Source organism: Tachyglossus aculeatus, chromosome 11 (assembly GCF_015852505.1).
Source record: "Tachyglossus aculeatus isolate mTacAcu1 chromosome 11, mTacAcu1.pri, whole genome shotgun sequence".
Taxonomy (NCBI): Eukaryota; Metazoa; Chordata; class Mammalia; order Monotremata; family Tachyglossidae; genus Tachyglossus; species Tachyglossus aculeatus.
In genome coordinates this window covers 52709711-52728900 of record NC_052076.1, presented here as the reverse complement: position 1 = coordinate 52728900, position 19190 = coordinate 52709711, and the positions used below count along the sequence as shown (strand labels likewise).

General features: G+C 45.0%; 1 protein-coding gene across 2 annotated transcripts; it reads right to left on the bottom strand.

Annotated features, from left to right (window-relative positions):
* Positions 1-311: 311 nt before the first annotated feature.
* On the bottom strand, positions 312-18843 carry TMEM170A (transmembrane protein 170A). 2 transcript variants are annotated; one of them, XM_038753568.1, is made up of 3 exons: positions 18688-18843; positions 3640-3810; positions 312-2408 (listed from the first exon to the last, which is right to left on the bottom strand). In XM_038753568.1, exons 1-3 carry the CDS (start codon positions 18812-18814, stop codon positions 2278-2280), a joined length of 429 nt encoding a protein of 142 aa, XP_038609496.1. In that variant the 5' UTR covers positions 18815-18843; the 3' UTR covers positions 312-2277. The 2 variants fall into 2 exon arrangements, with proteins under 2 accessions (XP_038609496.1, XP_038609497.1); XM_038753569.1 differs by having other exon boundaries at positions 3709-3810.
* Positions 18844-19190: the final 347 nt, after the last annotated feature.

Sequence of the window (19190 nt, the reverse complement as noted above, 5' to 3'; positions counted from 1 at the left end):
GGCTTGAGAGGTCTTCAAGGAAAGGGAACAATTAAGGAATAATACAAAGTTATTCCAACGACAGGTATTTACAAGCTTTTGCACACGGCATAACATTGACAGAGGAAAACAAGATTTTAATTTTGGGGAGGGATGCACACCCATCACACCATTACTTAGTTTTCCCTTTTGCAAAGGGTATGACACAAAATTTGGACAAAGACGACCTTTGGAGGAAAAGGTTGTTTTCCTGCTTCCATTTATGCTGAGTGGATAGTCAAAGCCCATTTCTAGCTAATTTTTATTTTTATTCCTGATGGAAGTACTTTCCCATACAGGAGAACTAATAAAATTATGTTAAGAAAGTAAGAGGTGAATATTATCTTCAGATGAAATGGGTAGTCAGACCATGTGAGTTTGAAACAAATTTAAAGTACTCTCAGTTCTTCCATAAAGCAGGTTTTCATTCTGCGTTGTGGCTAGAACACCAACAGTGAATTAGAAAACATGCTTCCGACATGTCTACAATGATAGGATGTAACGCGACGTTGGAAAAGACAGTTACATATATATAGGCACAGTACCAATCAAGACATGCATACGGTAGTGCAAGTTTTCCTTAATGCAGGGTTGGTTCACCAGGAATGTAATCCGTGGATTCCGGGAGAACCGAGGGCCCTTGCATTTGTTTTCAGAGATATCTGGAGTAAGAGCTTTCATTCAGAGACCAAATGTTTTACTGACTTAGGTGGAGTTGCCTTCAAGCACTCTCGAAAATTCCAGAAACGGATCCAAAAAGCTAATACTGACTGCATTCTTATGGAGCCACAATTCATCTTTTGAAGATGACAGTTCTCAAGTCTATGAATTAAATGACCGTATCTGCTAGTCAAATAATGTCTTTGGGTTCTGGGCCTGAATCTAATGTTTTCTGAACGAGTTTGAGAGACAGCTCAAGCTTCAGTTAGAGGAGCGGGTCGAGATGGAAGAAAGAGGGTGGTGTTTTGGAGGGGAGGAGACACTGCAGGCACTTTCTTGGGTTCAAAAGACTTCTGAAGCAGTAGGACGGTGTTTTAACTTGGTAACTGAATCACCACAAAACAAAAAATGTAAACATAATTTAAGGTCCCATTTGCTTAGTTCCAACGTCTACATCCTAGTAGAAAGTTAGGCTCTTTGGGAGGGGCGTTAGCTTTTTCAGCCTGCTGGGACACCACATGGAGCACCGTAGTGGGGAGCGCTGCGTTCAATTAGGTCCTTGGGCCCTGAAGGAATTAATATTCCTCCTCAAGAACCAAACTTCCTCCCAGAGAACCATATTCAAACCTAGGAGATTCGGACTCCTTACGACCGTGGACCGAATGTACTGATTCGTTCAAGTTTGTACTTTCACAAATCATCTCCCACTGCCATATAAACCTAGTTAGGTAAGCTTACACTAGAGTAGGCTTTTCTAAGAAATCCATTTTGCTTTGCCACCTAAAACACGTTCATCAGTCGAGCAGATTTTCAATTCTGGTCACCAATACCACCGACAACGGAAATGGATGTAGCAAGAGAGACAAAGGGAGCAGGAGACGGCGCACTTGATGGGTTCACGGGGCGCTTTGTTTAGCGGGCTTAATGTGCTACAAAACTGCAGGATCACATCTTACAAAATGTTCATTACAAAATGTCACAAAGACAGAGGTCAAAATCCTCGTCTTTCAATGTCACACCACTCAGTAGTTATTTTCGACAGTGGAACTACTGTCCCATCTTAAGGTACTTTTTTGCATCTACCGTATTTCACTCACTATCAAAACCCTACTTGGCACACTGTTACAAAAATGTAACAAAATAAAAAGGTCTAATGAGCACACTTCAAATCCCTTCCTAAGCAACTCAAGAGATCTAGCACAGAGAATATTCTGCTCTGAGTCTGCCCCAAGTTTACTGTAGTTCTTCTGAAATATCCCACATCGCATGATCCGGTAGAAGCGGGTGAAAGACAGTGCAGAGGGATGAACAATCCCAATGTGCCGCTGGGCTGGCTTGTATAAAAATACAGTTGCAAAAGCACATAAATTATCAAAATACCTTCAAAGAGACCTGACTTTAGGACACTGGGCCTTCACTCCCATTTCAAAGGAACTGGTTGAAATTTCCCAGGTGGTAGACACAGCCAAGTCAGTCCTCCGTGAAAGTCCCCCAATGAAACGTTTTCAATAAATTACGATATCCAGGACTTCCGCTTCATCGGTGAGTCTGAAGTCCCATTCCTGAGTTTCTCTTTTGCCGCGATGCTCCGGTGGAACGCTACAAAGTTGCTAAAATCCGTAAAAAGGAAACCAGCACGACGCAAAATGTCTGCCCAACACCAAGGGTGAGGGCTTCCAAGGAGATCATTTCCTTCCCTGCAGCTCTGTAAACTCCGGCAATTGCTGCACCTGTTTAGAAATGCAAAGCCGGGGGGAGAGGGAGAAGCAAAACAAGCTATGAATTAAGGAATGTGCAGAATATGAAATACCAGTTTTGAAAATTAAGAACTGTCCTGGTCCCAAAAAGGGGAGCTTTGTCCCAATCTCGGCTTAGTCTACTGAGACTGTCTTCGAAAAGATTAATGTGAATGGCAAAAATGTAGTTAGTTGGGTTTCTAGTATCCTGCCCTCTTTAGACTGTAAACTCCCCCTCTAGAATGCAAGCTCTTTGTGGGCAGGGAATGTGTCTGCTATATTGCTGTATTGTATTCTCTTAGCACAGTGATCTGCACATAGTAAGCGCTCAATAAATACTACTGATTGACTGAATGACTGACTTTTAGTTATTCAACATTTTCACTGGAATTCTGAGGAAAGGGTCCTGGGAGCAGAAGTTCCTGCTTGATTTGTTCAGCATGCCAAGAAGCAATCAAATCAACCATCTTTAAAGTCTGCCCCTTGTTCTCATTCATGTGTTTAGGAGACCCCCAAATAGTATGTTGCAGACCCCAGGTCGGGATTTCAGGTGAGGGAGTGGTGGAGAATCATGGGCCCAACTCCCACCGAGAACTGGGTTATTTCTGCCTCCAAGCCAAAGCATTTGTAGGCCAGAAATCAGCTACTTCAGCTACCCCCACTTCTGAAACTTCCTTTAAGTCACTGCAGACCCCTCAAAAAATCAAAGAGGCCACCCCCCGTTCTGCTGCTTATTCAGAAGAAATCACAAATCCATTTTTCTAATTCTTTCTAAGCACAGTATTTACGGGACCAGGAGCTCTTGTGATCGTTTTTTATTATCCCAAATTTCCTCCCGTGATAGTTCCCCTCAGCTTATAGGAGTAATTAACTGAAGGTTCTGCAATGTCATTTGACAAATAAGGCGAGAGGGTAGCTAATTAGAAAAAAAAAAATAGAGTAGACACCAGCTAAGGTCGTGTTTTCCCCCTTTCCGATGAGGTTTCTTTATGAGAAGGGGGACCAGGCCCTTCAGAAAAAGGCTCTTGGTACAGGGAAAACAGTACTGAATCCAAGTGAGGGGGTGTAACACTTGGCACAAGAAAAGATAAAATTTTAAAGTTAAGGGTTATCCTCTTCGGTTAAGACACTGCCTCGCCGACACACTGCTAACCTGGCCTCGGAAGGACTTCATTAGACATGTTAATCAAACTGGTTCAACTAGTATTTTTAATGTCTAACATACTTGTCAAGATTCCAGCAGTAATTGGTCCCACGATGCCCATCAACAGGATGCTTACAGACATGAACCTACCATATTTGTGATGTCTGAGGGTGAAAAGGGCCAGTAATCCAGCAGGTACATGGAAGGACAGAGAAGATACCAGTGCCCACAGGAACACACCGTACCACATTTCTACAAGGCAAAAACAAAGCCGTCCTGAACCACAGGGTTTCCCATCGCAACCAGTCGTAGATATAGAATATAATAATATAATGGCATTTATTAAGCGCTTACTGTGTGCAAAGCACCGTTCTCAGCGCTGGGGAGGTTACAAGGAGATCAGGTTGTCCCACATGGGCCTCACAGTCTTCACCCCCATCATCATCTTCATCAATCGTATTTATTGAGCGCTTACTGTGTGCAGAGCACTGTACTAAGCGCTTGGGAAGTACAAATTGGCAACATATAGAGACAGTCCCTACCCAACAGTGGGCTCACAGTCTAAACAGATGAGGGAACTGAGGCACAGAGAAGTTAAGTGACTTGCCCAAAGTCCCACAGCTGACAGTTGGCAGAGCCGGGATTCAAACCCATGACCTCTGACTCCAAAGCCCGGGCTCTTTCCACTGAGCCATGCTGCTTCTTGTAGATATAGATTTAGATCAATCAAACAATCATACGTATTTATTGAGCGCTTACTGGGTTCTAGTCCCAACTCTGCCACTTGTCTGCTGGGTGACCCTGGGGAAGTCACTTAACTTCTCTGTGCCTCCGTTACATCGTTACAGCGCTTCCTAAGCGCTTGGGAAGTACAAGTTGGCAACACATAGAGACAGTCCCTACCCAAGAGTGGGCTCACAGTCTAAAAGACTCTATATCTATATGTAGATATAACATCTCTCCGCACGCAAAACTTTTAAAGGTACATTTAAAGGCAGGGCAGTCATTTTTATATTCTCTTAAAACCTTAAACTCAAGCTTCTCCATTAAAAAAAAGAAATTACAGGCATGACTCACACAGGAAGGAAATGTTTGCAGCTGCTTGTCTTGCCTTAAGAAACAGCGCACAGCACAGGCCTCGAACACCACTTCTGGAATGTTCTTTCAGTCACGACAGACCCCTCAAAACATCAGAGGCCACCCCCTGTTCTGCTGCTTATTCAGAAGTCATCACAGATCTGCTTTTCTAAATTTTTTTTAAGCATAGTATTTATGGGAACAGGCGCTCTAGTAATCGTCTTTCAAACCTAAAACATACCTGGATTTCCTTAAGCACCTGCTTAAGGAGGTGTGCCTCTTTATTACATACAACTTTTGGAACGGAAAATGAGAAAACAGTCAATAGGTTCTCTATAATGCCTAATCAGTCCATCAGTGACTGAGCACTTACTGTATACAAAGCACTGTATTAAGTGCTTGGAAGTGTACAACACAACACAGTTGGCAGACACTTCCCCGATACAACAATACCTAGTGCTAGACTTCACTTTATTAGAGAAGCAGCAGTGCCTAATAATAATAATCATAATTTTGGTATTTGTTAAGCGCTTACTATGTGCAATGCACAAGCGCTGGGGAGGATACAAGGTGATCAGGTTGTCCCATGTGGGGCTCACAATCTTAATTCCCACTTTACAGATAGGGTAACTGAGGCACAGAGAAGTTAAGTGACTTGCCTAAAGTCACACTGCTGACAGGCGGCAGAGTCGGGATTTGAACCCATGACCTCTGACCCCCAAGCCCGTGCTCTTTCCACTGAGCCACGCTGCTTCTAATGGAAAGGGCACTGGCCTGGGAATGGGAGTCTGGATATCTGGGCACTGATCCTGGCTCTGCCACGCGCCTTCTGTATGACCATGGATAAGTCATTTACCTTCCCTGGGCCTCGGTTCCTTGAACTGTAAAATGGGAATTCGATTCCTGTTCTCCCTCTCCCTTACATTGTGAGAGACGAGGGCTCCGCCTCCTCTCATATTGTATGAAACACAATCCATGGTTCAAAGTGTGGCACTAGTGATTACCAAATATCAAACACATTATTACTAAGGAGAAACTAAGGCCAAGGAAGAAAGCATTTGCCTAAAGACACAGAGTAAATAAAGCAAGAGGGAATCCTGAGGATAAGAACTAGAAGCTGAGAAGCAGCATGGAGTAGTGGCTAGGGCTCAGGCCTGGGTTCTAGTCCCAGCTCTGCCACTTGTCTGCTGTGTGACCCCGGAGAAGTCACTTAACTTCTCTGTGCCTCCATTACATCGTCTGTAAAATGGGAATTAAGACTGTGCGCCCCATGTGGAACAGGGATCGTAACCAGCCTCATTAACTTGTTTCTACCCCAGTACTTAGTACACCTTTTAAAAAATACCTTTTTTTAAAAAAAAGAGCTCAAACTCCCTATCACATGCTCTAACCAGAACACATTTGTCTTTTTTCTAAACAGAAGATCAATCACTTATCCGGTTCTTTTTCAATCCAGTTTTTCACACTGCCAAAAACCATATTTTTATAAAAAATAGAAGTGGAGGGTGATGATTTTTTTTTACATGACAGACTTGCTACCACGTTCTAGTCATCATTCAAGAGGCTGTAACGGTCCCCGGGCAGAAAGTTAAGACTCAGGAATGCCACAGAGAAGCTCCGCTTTGAACCAAGAGCACAAGTAGTTCACGTAAAAGGTATCAATGCCAGGAGGAACAATGCAGCCGTTTTTAAAAACACAGAGGGATTAAACAAAAAGATCATGCTGAAAGTCCTAAGAATTTAGTTCCTATCTTGTGCAAGGTCAAATACTGTGAAAGCTTTCCAGGCCAAGTAATTCTGTAATCAATCACTCATATTTACTGAGCATTTACTTCGAGTAGAACACTGAACCAAGTGCTTGGGAGAGTACAACAGAATTAGTAGACACATCCCCTGCCCATAATGAGCTTTCAGCCTAGAGGGCGAGACAGACATTAGTATCAATATATAAGGAATATATACTATATAATTTAAAGATATGTATATAAATGCTGTGGGGTTGGGGGTGGGGTGAATATCAAATGATCAAAGGTCACGGACTGAACTGCATCGATGATGCAGAAAAGGGGGGGATGAGAAAGGGGGGAGAGAGAAGGGGAGAGGGAAAAGGGGGAGAGGGAAAGGGGGAGAGGGAAGGGGGAGAGGGAAAGGGGGGAGAGGGAAAGGGGGGAGAGGGAAAGGGGGGAGAGGGAAAGGGGGGAGAGAGAAAGCGGGGAGAGAGAAAGGGGGGAGAGAGAGAGGGGGAGAGAGAAGGGGGAGAGAGAAGGGGGAGGGAGACAGGGGGGGGAGTGAAAGGGGGGAGTGAGAACGGGGGGAGAGAGAGAGGGGGGGAGAGAGAAAGGGGGGAGAGAGAAAGGGGGGAGAGAGAAAGGGGGGAGAGAGAAAGGGGGGAGAGAGAAAGGGGGGAGAGAGAAAGGGGGGAGAGAGAAAGGGGGGAGAGGGAAAGGGGGAGAGGGGGGAAGAGGGAAAGGGGGGAAGAGAGAAAGGGGGGAAAGAGAAAGGGGGGAGAGAGAAAGGGGGGAAAGAGAAAGGGGGGAAAGAGAAAGGGGGGAGAGAGGTTGCCCAGGTCTCAGGAAGCCTTCCACTGTCCAGAGCCTTGGTGGCAGGAAGGGTCCCAAATTCTGCTCCATCTATGAAGTGGAGCAGGGCTCTACATCTGTATTCCCCTCATTTGTACTGAGGAGATACAAATGTCACTAAGGGCTATAATCCACATAAAATGCTTCTAATGCAAGTACTTCAGAGGAACACTCTAAGCCACAGGGGAGAAAGGCTGTAAACTTTATGAACTGAGAAGGAATTTGCTGCTACTTTTTTAGAAATCAATGATCCTACCCAAGAATGAATTCTATTCTATTCTACCCAAGAACTTATTTTATTTATTTTATTTTGTTAATATGTTTCGTTTTATTGTCTGTCTCCCCCTTCTAGACTGTGAGCCCACTGTTGGGTAGGGACCATCTCTATATGTTGCCAATTTGTACCTCCCAAGCGCTCAGTACAATGCTCTGCACACAGTAAGCGCTCAATAAATATGATTGAATGAATGAATGAGTTCAGTTAACAACTTTTTATTTTTCACTTCTGAAGATCTCCTCATTTCATTTTCTAATCTCCCCAGATTACAACTTCCCTCAACTGCCACTTTAGCACTTCTGGTTCACTTCCAATCAGTCAATCAATCAATCAATCAATTGTATTTATTGAGCACTTACTGTGTGCAGAGCACTGTACTAAGCACTTGGGAAGTACAAGTTGGCAACATATAGAGACAGTCCCTACCCAACTGTGGGCTCACAGTCTAGGAGGGGGAGACAGAGAACAAAACCAAAGATATTAACAAAATAAAATAAATAGAATAGATATGTACAAGTAAAATAAATAGAGTAATAAATATGTACAAACATATATACATATATACAGGTGCTGTGGGGAAGGGAAGGAGGTAAGATGGGGGGGCGAGGGGGAGAGACTTTATGTGTCTTCCTTGTCCTAATACCTTACACTAGGACTTAAGGACTAACTTTTAAACAGATCGTCTTCTCCTCCCTCCCGTCTATAATTTATTTTAGTATCTGTCTCCACTGCTAGACTGTAAAATTTCAAAGGGCAGGGATCATGCCTTCTAATTCTATTGTGTTGTCTCACAGTAGGCGCTCGGGAAATGCAATTGATTGATCTTCCAGAATATTAGTATTTTTCCGGAAACATAGACCCAATAGCTTCTTTACATAAAATACTTTTGGAGGACGAGTGGCCTGAGAACCTAAGGCTTTTATAAACAATTCTCCAAGTAGCGTGGCTCAGTGGAAAAAGCACAGGCTTGGGAGTCAGAGATCATGGGTTCTAATCCCGCTCCGCCACATGTCTGCTGTGGGACTTTGGGCAATTCACTTGACTTCTCTGAGCCTCAGTTCCCTCATCTGTAAAATGGGGATGAAGACTGTGAGCCCCACGTGGGACAACCTGATCACCGTGTACCCCCGCCCCCCAGGGCTTAGAACAGTGCTTCACACATAGTAAGCACTTAAAAAATGCCATCATTATTTATTTAAATACCACAGTGAGAACCAAAGGGGTTTTAAGATCTCTATTAAGAGAATGCTGCAGTTCTGGTGTCATAATCAATATGAACAGCATTAGAAAACTGGAGGAAAAAAGTATCTTTCCTCCATGTAGAGATGACTCTGTTCTTTTCATTTAAGATCAGCTGTTATAAATTCTCACAAATAAATGGGAAGCTTTTACATAGAAAAGGAACCGCCTTTTGGTACTGTACTGGTGTACTGCCCATACTGTTTAATGCAGTGCTCTGCAATAAATACCACTGATCAATTGATTCAGCTTTTTTTTTTTTAACTGACAGGCATTTTTCAGGCAAAAATAGCTTAATCAATCAGTGGTATTTACTGAGAGCAAGCCCTTGGGAGAGACAATACAAAGTTAGCAGACACATTCCCTGCACTTAGAACAGTGCTTTGCACATAGTAAGTGCTTAACAAATGCCATCATTATTATTCCCTGTCCACAACGATCTTATAATCTTTAGCAATGGATTCTATAACTGATAAGGAAACCGATAAGTTTTCACTAAAGAACATATTTTTTACTTCAAAATACCAGTTTAGTAGTATAAGGCTATGTACAGCCTTTTTTTAATTGGAAGGATTTTTTTTATAGAACTATTCAAGCGCAGAGAAACCCTAATCTGAAACCAATAGAAAATCGATTTTTTTGCCTTTAATCTCCTGCATCTTCATTTGGCATCTACTTAATAGCTATATACTGACTGTTGTAAAGTACTTGTATTTTCCCTGACTCAATGTTCCAATCTGTTTAAAAATCTTGCGCATATTATCCAGAAAAATGCATCACCACTCTTCTCTAGCTAAATCACTTGTTGAAAGTTGAAGTTGATGCCATTTAAATAAACAATCACGAGAATGTGAAGGAAAGACAGGCTTAGGTGAGGCTTTTTAATTTGGCCAACAAGATTTCCATTAAGAAACCTTCCAAATTTGGGGAAATCAATTCACGGCTTATAGGATGCAACAAACCTCAGAATGGGTCAAACGATGATTTTTCCATAGTAATGAACTTAAAATACCAAGAATCTTTCTGTGGAACCCAAATGGAAATTATTCCCAGTTTAGGGCACTAAATAATTGTAAGCCAAATTGACTACAGTTTGAAGCCTCAACCCAAATTAAACTTATAGTTCTGACTCAGTCCATTGCAGGGGTTGCTGAATTTACAACGGTTGGCTCAAAGTCATAATTGCTTCCTAAAATTATGTCTTGCGAAACACACACAAAAGAATCTGTTGCACCCCCCCAAGTGCTTCCATCAACTAATCAGTGGTATTTGTTGAAGACTTATTGTGTTCAGAGCACTGTATTAAGCGTTTGAGAGAGTACAGAGTTGGTAGACTGACCCTGCCAACAAGGAGCTTGCAATCTAGAGCTTTCCCCTTTTAGTTTGTTGCAATGTGCATGTTATCAGACAACTGGTTGCCCCTTAAAGAATTATAACAGCCTGAGTTACCAAAACCTCAACAGATGTTTTTTCATTCATTCAATCACTCAATTGTATTTATTGAGCGCTTACTGTGTGCACAGCACTGGACTAAGCGCTTGGGAAGTACAAGTTGGCAACATATAGAGACGGTCCCTACCCAACAACGGGCTCACAGTCTAGAAGGGGGAGACAGACAACAAAACATGGGGACAGGTGTCGAGTCATCAGAATAAATAGAAGTAAAGCTAGATGCACATCAGGAACAAAATAAATAGAATAGTAAATATGTACAAGTATTTGTACATATATTTGTATGTACAAATATACAGGCGAGAACGAGGCACGGTGAGGAGGTGAGCGGCAGAGGAGAGGAGGGTGCGGGCTGGGCTGGAGAAGGAGAGAAGGGAGGTGAGGTAGGAGGGGGCGAGGGGATGGACAGCCTGGAAGCCCAGGGTGAGGAGTTTTTGCCTGATGCGTAGGTTGACTGGAAGCCACTGGAGATTTTTGAGGAGGGGAGTAACAGGCCCAGAGCGTTTCTGCACAAAGATGATCTGGGCAGCAGCGTGAAGTACAGACTGAAGTGGGGAGAGACAGGAGGATGGGAGATCAGAGAGGAGGCTGATGCAGCCTCTGCTTCCCAAACCATCTACTGAACCAGCCTGCTCTAAAAAGCCTGGCAACCTGATTAGCCAGAGGTTGGGAGAGTTTGAGTCCCTGAGACAGATATGCTCAATTATTCTCTTTCGGAAGGGAATCTCTACTTTGCTGATTTTATACACTTCCAGTCAACTGTCACCTTTGAAATCAATTTGAGCAGTGAGACTGTCAAACGATGTTCTGGTTCAGGCATCATTACAAGATAACCACATTAGCATCCACTCCAAATATAGTCAGTATTCCTTCGAAGCCATTTCACCAATCATTCAAGTACAGCACTTGAGTACCTATCCGTCATTTATCCATTTATATTAATGTCTGTCTCTCCCTCTGGGCTTGTAAGCTTGCTGTGAGGAAGGAATATGTCAACCAACGTCGTTTTACTGTACTCTGCCAAGCACTTAGTACAGTCTCTACACTCAGTAAGCACTCAATAAATACGATGGACTGATTCACGAATCCTGCTGGGCAAACAGTGCCTCGTAAGTAGGGAATGTGTCTGCCAGTTGAACTAAGAGAAAGTTTATTTCCTACTGAGGACAAGTGAAGACGGCCACATCTGCTTTTCCATTCACTGCCCCCAAAATACCAAAAGAGAATCAACTCCAGTAGGTTCTCTCTCAAGTGCTTAGTACAGTGCTCTGCACACAGTAAATGCTCAATAAATACCATTAAGGAAAGAACAACAGTACTTGCTGTAAGTCTGAATTAGAAATGTCTAGTTAGAGCACATGAAAGTCACGGCACCCTAAGAGAGAAGGGTTTTTTTTTTTAATTATATTTGTTAAGGGCTTACCATGTGTCAATCACTGCTCTAAGCATTGGAGTAGATACAGGTTAATCGGGTCAAACATAGTCCATGTCCCACATGGGGCTCACAGTCTAAGTAGGAGGGAGAACAAGTATTTAATCCCCATTTTACCGTTGAGGAAACGGAGGCACAGATAAATTAGGTGTCTTGCCTGAAATCAAAAGCAAGGAAAGTGGCAGAGTTAGGATTAGAACCCAGATCCCCCGGCTTCTAGACCTGTGGTCTTTCCGTTTGGCCATTCTGCTCCTGTTTACGTGTAAATGTTTTTATCAGAGGTCCAGGGACAACACACAGTTGCACTATGGCCAAAAAGCAAGTCACAGTCGCAAACTCGGTTTGTGTGGGCCTGTAATACAGAAACTGCTCCTAGGTTGGAAAGGACTGGAGGGACAAAAAATGGCCTTTTCCTTGACTGATGCTGCAGTTCACTGCCAGGAGAAAGAGCACTAGAGGAACCAAAATACGGACTTCGGCCTTGTAGTCTAGAGATCGAAGTGGAGCCAAACTCACTCTGCGCTTGCTTTGAATTGAAAAGGGAAGTCGGACACAAAATGCCACTTAAATGTGGTCTCTTGTCACTGCCCTTCACATACCCTGCCGGCCTCCAACCCAAAAAAAGAAATGAGATGGGGTAGGGGGGCACTGGGGGAGCCGCGGATTTGGGGGGACGGGGTGGGGAGACGTGGGAAACAGTGGAAGTTGACGTGCTGGGCTGGATAACATCCCCCCTCATTTCAGGTCTAATGAGGTTCTGAGCAAGAAGCACTTCTTTATTTCTAATAATGTCCGTCTCCCCCTCTAGCCTGTAAACTCTTTGTTGGCAGGGAGCGTGTCTACCGACTCTGTCATACTGTCCTCTTCCGAGCGCTTGGTACAGTGCTCTGCACACAGTAAGCGCTCAATAAATATGACTGAAGAAAGGGGGAGGGAGGTAGAGATGGGGAGAAGAGGGGAACCCTTGCTCCTGCTGCTGCGTGACCTTGGGCAAGTCACTCCAATTCTCTGTGCCCCAGTTAGTTCATCTACTAAATGGGAATTAAGATGGTGAGCCAAGGACTGTGTCCCACCTGATTATCCAGCACTTAGTACAGTGCCTAGCGTTGGGTAAGTGCTTAATCAATGCCATTAAAAAGAAAAGTATTGGATAGGTGCCTGTCTGTTTAGGGTGCCTGAAATAGGACCTGTCTAGAAGCAAAAGGATCAATTATTATTATTATTAGTGTTCTCATCATCATCATCATTATTATTATAGTTGCTATGCACAGAGAAGCAGCATGGCCTAGTGGCAAGAATATGGGCGTGGGAATCAGAGGACGTGGGTTCTAATCCCGATTCCACCGCCTGTCTGCAGTGTGACTTTGGACAAATCGCTTCACTTCTCTGGGCCTCAGTTACTTCATCTGTAAAATGGGGATGAAGACTGTGAGCCCCACGTGGGCCAACCTGATTACCTTGTATCTACCCCAGGCTTAGAACAGTGCTTGGCCCATAGCAAGCGCTTAACAAATCCCACCATTATCATTATTATTATGATTATTACTATGTGTCAAGCCCTGTCCTAAATGCTGGGGCAGTAATCAGTTTGGGCTGAGTTCACCTCCTCCGGGAGGCCTTCCCAGACTGAGCCCCCCCATTTTTTCCCTCTCCTCCTCCCTATCTCCCCCCTCCCTCCCCACAGCACTTGTGAATATTTGTACATATTTATTACTCTATTTTATTAATGATGTGTATATAGCTATAATTCTATTTATTCTGATGGCGTTGACACCTGTCTACTTGTTTTGTTTTGTTGTCCATCTCCCCCTTCTAGACCGTGAGCCTGTTGCTGGATAAGGACCATCTCTCTCTGTTGCTGATTTGTACTTCCCAAGCGCTTAGTCCAGTGCTCTGCACACGGTAAGCGCTCAATAAATCCAACTGAATGAATGAATGAATCCCACATAAGCCCCAAGGTCAAAGAGTGAGGGCAGGTATTGCAGCCCCATTTTACAGCTGAGGAAACTGAGGCACTGAGAAGGTGAGGGACCGGGCTCTTCCTCAGCACGGCCTGGCCATGGGTTGGTGGAGGGGGAAGGGGTTGGGAAAGGGTCTCACACACATCATGTGGGACATCCTAATTCCCTTATATCTACCCCAGCGCTTAGAACAGTGCTTTGCACATAGCGTTTAATAAATACCATTATTATTGCTATTATTGTCACTTCACTTCTCTGTGCCTCCCTTCAAGGCCCTGCTGAGAGCTCACCTCCTCCAGGAGGCCTTCCCAGACTGAGCCCCTTCCTTCCTCTCCCCCTCGTCCCCCTCTCCATCCCCCCCCCATCTTACCTCCTTCCCTTCCCCACAGCACCTGTATATATGTATATATGTTTGCACATATTTTTTACTCTATTCATTTATTTATTTTATTTGTACATATCTATTCTATTCATTTTATTTTGTTGGTATGTTTGGTTTTGTTCTCTGTCTCCCCCTTTTAGACTGTGAGCCCACTGTTGGGTAGGGACTGTCTCTATATGTTGCCAATTTGTACTTCCCAAGCGCTTAGTACAGTGCTCTGCACATAGTAAGCGCTCAATAAATACGATTGATGATGATGATGATGCCTCAGTTCCCTCATCTGTAAAATGGGAATAAAAACTGTGAGCCCCCCCGTGGGACAACCTGATCACCTTGTAACCTCCCCAACGCTTAGAACAGTGCTTTGCACATAGTAAGCGCTTAACAAATACCATCATGATTATTATTCTCTGTGCCTTGGTTCCCTCATCTGTAAAATGGGGGTGAAGACTGTGAGCCCCCTGTGGGATCACCTGATCACCTTGTAACCTCCCCAGCGCTCAGAACAGTGCTTGGCACATAGTAAGCACTTAATAAATACCATTATTATAGCTATTACTGTCACTTCACTTCTCTGTGCCTCAGTTCCCTCATCTGTAAAATGGGAATGAAAACTGTGAGCCCCCCGTGGGACCACCTGATCACCTTGTAACCTCCCCAACGCTTAGAACAGTGCTTCGCACATAGTAAGCGCTTAACAAATACCATCATGATTATTCTTCTCTGTGCCTCGGTTCTCTCATCTGTAAAATGGGGGTGAAGACTGTGAGCCCCCCGTGGGATCACCTGATCACCTTGTAACCTCCCCAGCGCTCAGAACAGTGCTTGGCACATAGACTGTGAGCCTGTTGATGGGTAGGGACCGTCTCTAGATGTTGCCAACTTGTCTTTCCCAAGCGCTTAGTCCAGTGCTCTGCACACAGTAAGCGCTCAGTCAATACGACTGAATGAATGAATAAATGAATGGCATCATGGTGGCGCTGCACTGGGGACCTAGCAGGTGTATATATATATATGTTTGTCCATATTTATTACTCTATTTATTTATTTTACTTGTACAGATTTATTCTATTTATTTTATTTTGTTAATATGTTTGGTTTTGTTGTCTGTCTCCCCCTTCTAGACTGTGAGCCCACTGTTGGGCAGGGACCGTTTCTAGATGTTGCCAACTGGGATTTCCCAAGCGCTTAGTCCAGTGCTCAGCACACAGTAAGCGCTCAATAAATACGAATGAATGAATGAATATGTCGCCAACTTGTACTTCCCAAGCCCTTAGTCCAGTGCTCTGCACACAGTAAGCGCTCAATAAATACGATTGAATGAATGAATGAATATGTTGCCAACCTGTAATTCCCAAGAGCTTAGTCCAGTGCTCTGCACACAGTAAGCGCTCAATAAATACGATTGAATGAATGAATGAATGAATATGTTGCCAACTTGTACTTCCCAAGCACTTAATCCAGTGCTCTGAACACAGTAAGCGCTCAATAAATACGATTGAATGAATGACTTTGTTGCCAACTTGTCCTTCCCAAGCGCTTAGTCCAGTGCTCTGCACACAGTAAGCGCTCAATAAATACGATTGAATGAATGAATACGTTGCCAATTTGTACTCCCCAAGGGCTTAGTCCAGTGCTCTGCACACAGTAAGCGCTCAATAAATACGATTGAATGAATATGTGCCAACTTGTACTTCGCAAGCGCCTAGTCCAGTGCTCTGCACACAGTAAGCGCTCAATAAATACAACTGAATGAATGAATATGTTGCCAACTTGTCCTTCCCAAGCACTTAGTCCAGTGCTCTGCACACAGTAAGCGCTCAATACGATTGAATGAATGAATATGTTGCCAACTTGTCCTTCCCAAGCGCTTAGTCCAGTGCTCTGCACACAGTAAGCGCTCAATAAATACGATTGAATGAACGAATGAATATGTTGCCAACTTGTCCTTCCCAAGCGCCTAGTCCAGTGCTCTGCACATAAGCGCTCAATAAATATGATTGAATGAATGAATACGTTGCCAACTTGTACTTCCCAAGCGCTTAGTCCAGTGCTCTGCACACAGTGAGCGCTCAATACGATTGAATCAATGCATGTTGCCAACTTGTACTTCCCAAGTGCTTAGTCCAGTGCTCTGCACACAGTAAGTGCTCAATAAATACGATTGAATGAAAGAATGAATATGTTGCCAACTTGTCCTTCCCAAGCGCCTAGTCCAGTGCTCTGCACATGGTAAGCACTCAATAAATACGATTGAATGAATGAATATGTTGCCAACTTGTACTTCCCAAGTGCCTAGTCCAGTGCTCTGCACACAGTAAGCGCTCAATAAATACGATTGAATGAATATGTTGCCAACTTGTCCTTCCCAAGCGCTTAGTCCAGTGCTCTGCACACAGTAAGCGCACAATACGATTGAATGAATGAATATGTTGCCAACTTGTCCTTCCCAAGCGCCTAGTCCAGTGCTCTGCACACAGTAAGCGCTCAATAAATACAATTGAGTGAATGAATGAATATGCTGCCAACTTGTACTTCCCAATTGCCTAGTCCAGTGCTCTGCACACAGTAAGCGCTCAATAAATACGACAATGAATGAACAATGCTGATTATTAGAGAAGCAGCATGGCTCAGTGGAAAGAGCACGGGCTTGGGAGTCAGAGGTCATGGGTTCGAATTCCGCCTCCCCCACATGTCTGCTGTGTGACCTTGGGCAAGTCACTTCACTTCTCTGGCCTCAGTTCCCTCATCTGTAAAATGGGGATCAAGACTGTGAGCCCCACATGGGACAACCTCATCTCCTTGTGTTCCCCCCAGCGCTTAGAACACTGCTTTGCACATAGTAAGCGCTTAACAAATACCAACATTATTATTATTATTAGAAGAAGAAGCCGCGTGGCTCAGTGGAAAGAGCCCGGGCTTTGGAGTCAGAGGTCATGGGTTCAAATCCCGCCTCTGCCACTTGTCAGCTGTGTGGCTTTGGGCAAGTCACTTCACTTCTCTGGGCCTCAGTTCCCTCATCTGTAAAATGGGGATTAAGACTGTGAGCCCCACATGGGACAACCTCATCTCCATGTGTTGCCCCCAGCGCTTAGAACAGTGCTTTGCACATAGTAAGCACTTAACAAATGCCATTATTATTATTATTAGAAGAAGCAGTGTGGCTCAGTGGAAAGAGCCCGGGCTTTGGAGTCAGAGGTCATGGGTTCAAATCCCGCCCCTGCCACTTGCCATCTGTGTGGCTTTGGGCAAGTCACTTCACTTCTCTGGGCCTCAGTTCCCTCATCTGTCAAATGGGGATTCTATTTATTTTATTTTGTTATTCTGTTTGGTTTTGTTCTCTGTCTCCCCCTTTTAGACTGTGAGCCCACTGTTGGGTAGGGACTGTCTCTAGATGTTGCCAATTTGTACTTCCCAAGCGCTTAGTCCAGTTCTCTGCACATAGTAAGCGCTCGATAAATACGATTGATGATGATGATTAAGGCTGTGAGCCCCCCGTGGGACAACCCGATCACCTTGTAACCTCCCCAGCGCTTAGAACAGTGCTTTGCACGTAGTAAGTGCTTAATAAATGCCGTCATTATTATTTGGTTCTCTGCCTCCCCCTTCTAGGCTGTGAGCCCACTGTTGGGTAGGGACTGTCTCTAGATGTTGCCGACTTGTCCTTCCCAAGCGCTTAGCGCAGTGCTCTGCAGACAGTAAGCGTTCAATAAATACGACTGAATGAATGAATGAAATAGAAGTAAAGCTAGATGCACTTCATTAACAAAATAAATAGAATAGTCTCCCCCTTCTAGGCTGTGAGCCTGCTGTTGGGTAGGGACTGTCTCTATATGTTGCCAATTTGTACTTACCAAGCGCTTAGTCCAGTGCTCTGCACACAGTAAGCGCTCAATAAATACGATTGAACCAATGAATGACGGGGACTGTGTCCAACCCGATCAGCTTGTATCTACCCCAGCGCTTAGCACAGTGCGTGGCACATAGGAAGCGCTTCTCAGTGGAAAGAGCCCGGGCTTTGGAGTCAGGGGTCATGGGTTCAAATCCCAGCTCCACCAACTGTCAGCTGCGTGACTCTGTGCCTCAGTCACCTCATCTGTAAAATGGGGATTAAGACTGGGAGCCCCTTGTGGGACAACCTGATCACCTTGTAAACTCCCCAGTGCTTAGAACTGTGCTTGGCACATAGTAAGCGCTTAATAAATGTTATTGTTATCCAGGGCTTAGAACAGTGCTTTGCACATAGTAAGCGCTTAATAAATGCCATCATCATCATCATTAATCGTATTTATTGAGCGCTTACTATGTGCAGAGCACTGTACTAAGCGCTTGGGAAGTACAAATTGGCAACATATAATAGAGACGGTCCCTACCCAACAGTGGGCATCATCACTTAACTTCTCTGAGCCTCAGTTACCTCATCTGTAAAATGGGGATTAAAAGATTGTGAGCGCCCCCCGCGGGGCAACTTGATCACCTTGTATCCCCCCAGCGCTTAGAACAGTGCTCTGCACATAGTAAGCGCTTAACAAATGCCATTATTAATTATTATTATTATTATTATTATTATTATTAGGAACGTGCCGTCGCCCCCCGGCGGTGGTGCAGGGTGGAGCAGGGCGCGCCCGGCGCACGCGCAGTGTTATTATTATTAGGAACGTGCCGTCGCCCCCCGGCGGTGGCGCGGGGTGGAGCAGGGCGCGCCCGGCGCATGCGCAGTGCGGGTCTACCTGGGAAGGAGCAGAGGGCGGTGATGTTGGGGCAGAGGGTCTCGTTGCCCAGCCTGGGGACCAGCCGCAGGCTCAGGATCTGCTGCAGGAGCCCGGCCGAGCTCCCGCCGCTGCCCTCGCTCTCCATCCCGCCGCCATTCACCGCGGGGACCGGGACGGGGACCGGGACGACGACGACGACGACGAGCTGAGGAGAGCACCCCCTCAGGCCCTCGGCCAACGGGCCGGCCGCCCCGCTGACTGACGGCCGCCTCAGCCAATCACCGGGCGCGCAGGACACGTCGGGAGGGCGTGGCCGACGCCGGCCCCGCCCCCTGACGTCGGGCACGTCTCCCGCCCGGCCCCGCCCCCTGGCGGACGGCGCAGCGCACACACTTTTCATTCATCATCATCAATCGTATTTATTGAGCGCTTACTATGTGCAGAGCACTGTACTAAGCGCTTGGGAAGTACAAATTGGCAACATATAGAGACAGTCCCTACCCAACAGTGGGCTCACAGTC

Coding starts and splice junctions, on each gene's coding strand:
- TMEM170A (XM_038753568.1), bottom strand. CDS start 18,814: ATGGAGAGCGAGGGCAGCGGCGGGAGCTCGGCCGGGCTCCTGCAGCAG. Junction 3,811..18,687: donor CGCCCTCTGCTCCTTCCCAG/GTAGACCCGCAC, acceptor TTTGCCTTGTAG/AAATGTGGTACGGTGTGTTC. Junction 2,409..3,639: donor TACTGCTGGAATCTTGACAA/GTATGTTAGACA, acceptor ATTTCTAAACAG/GTGCAGCAATTGCCGGAGTT.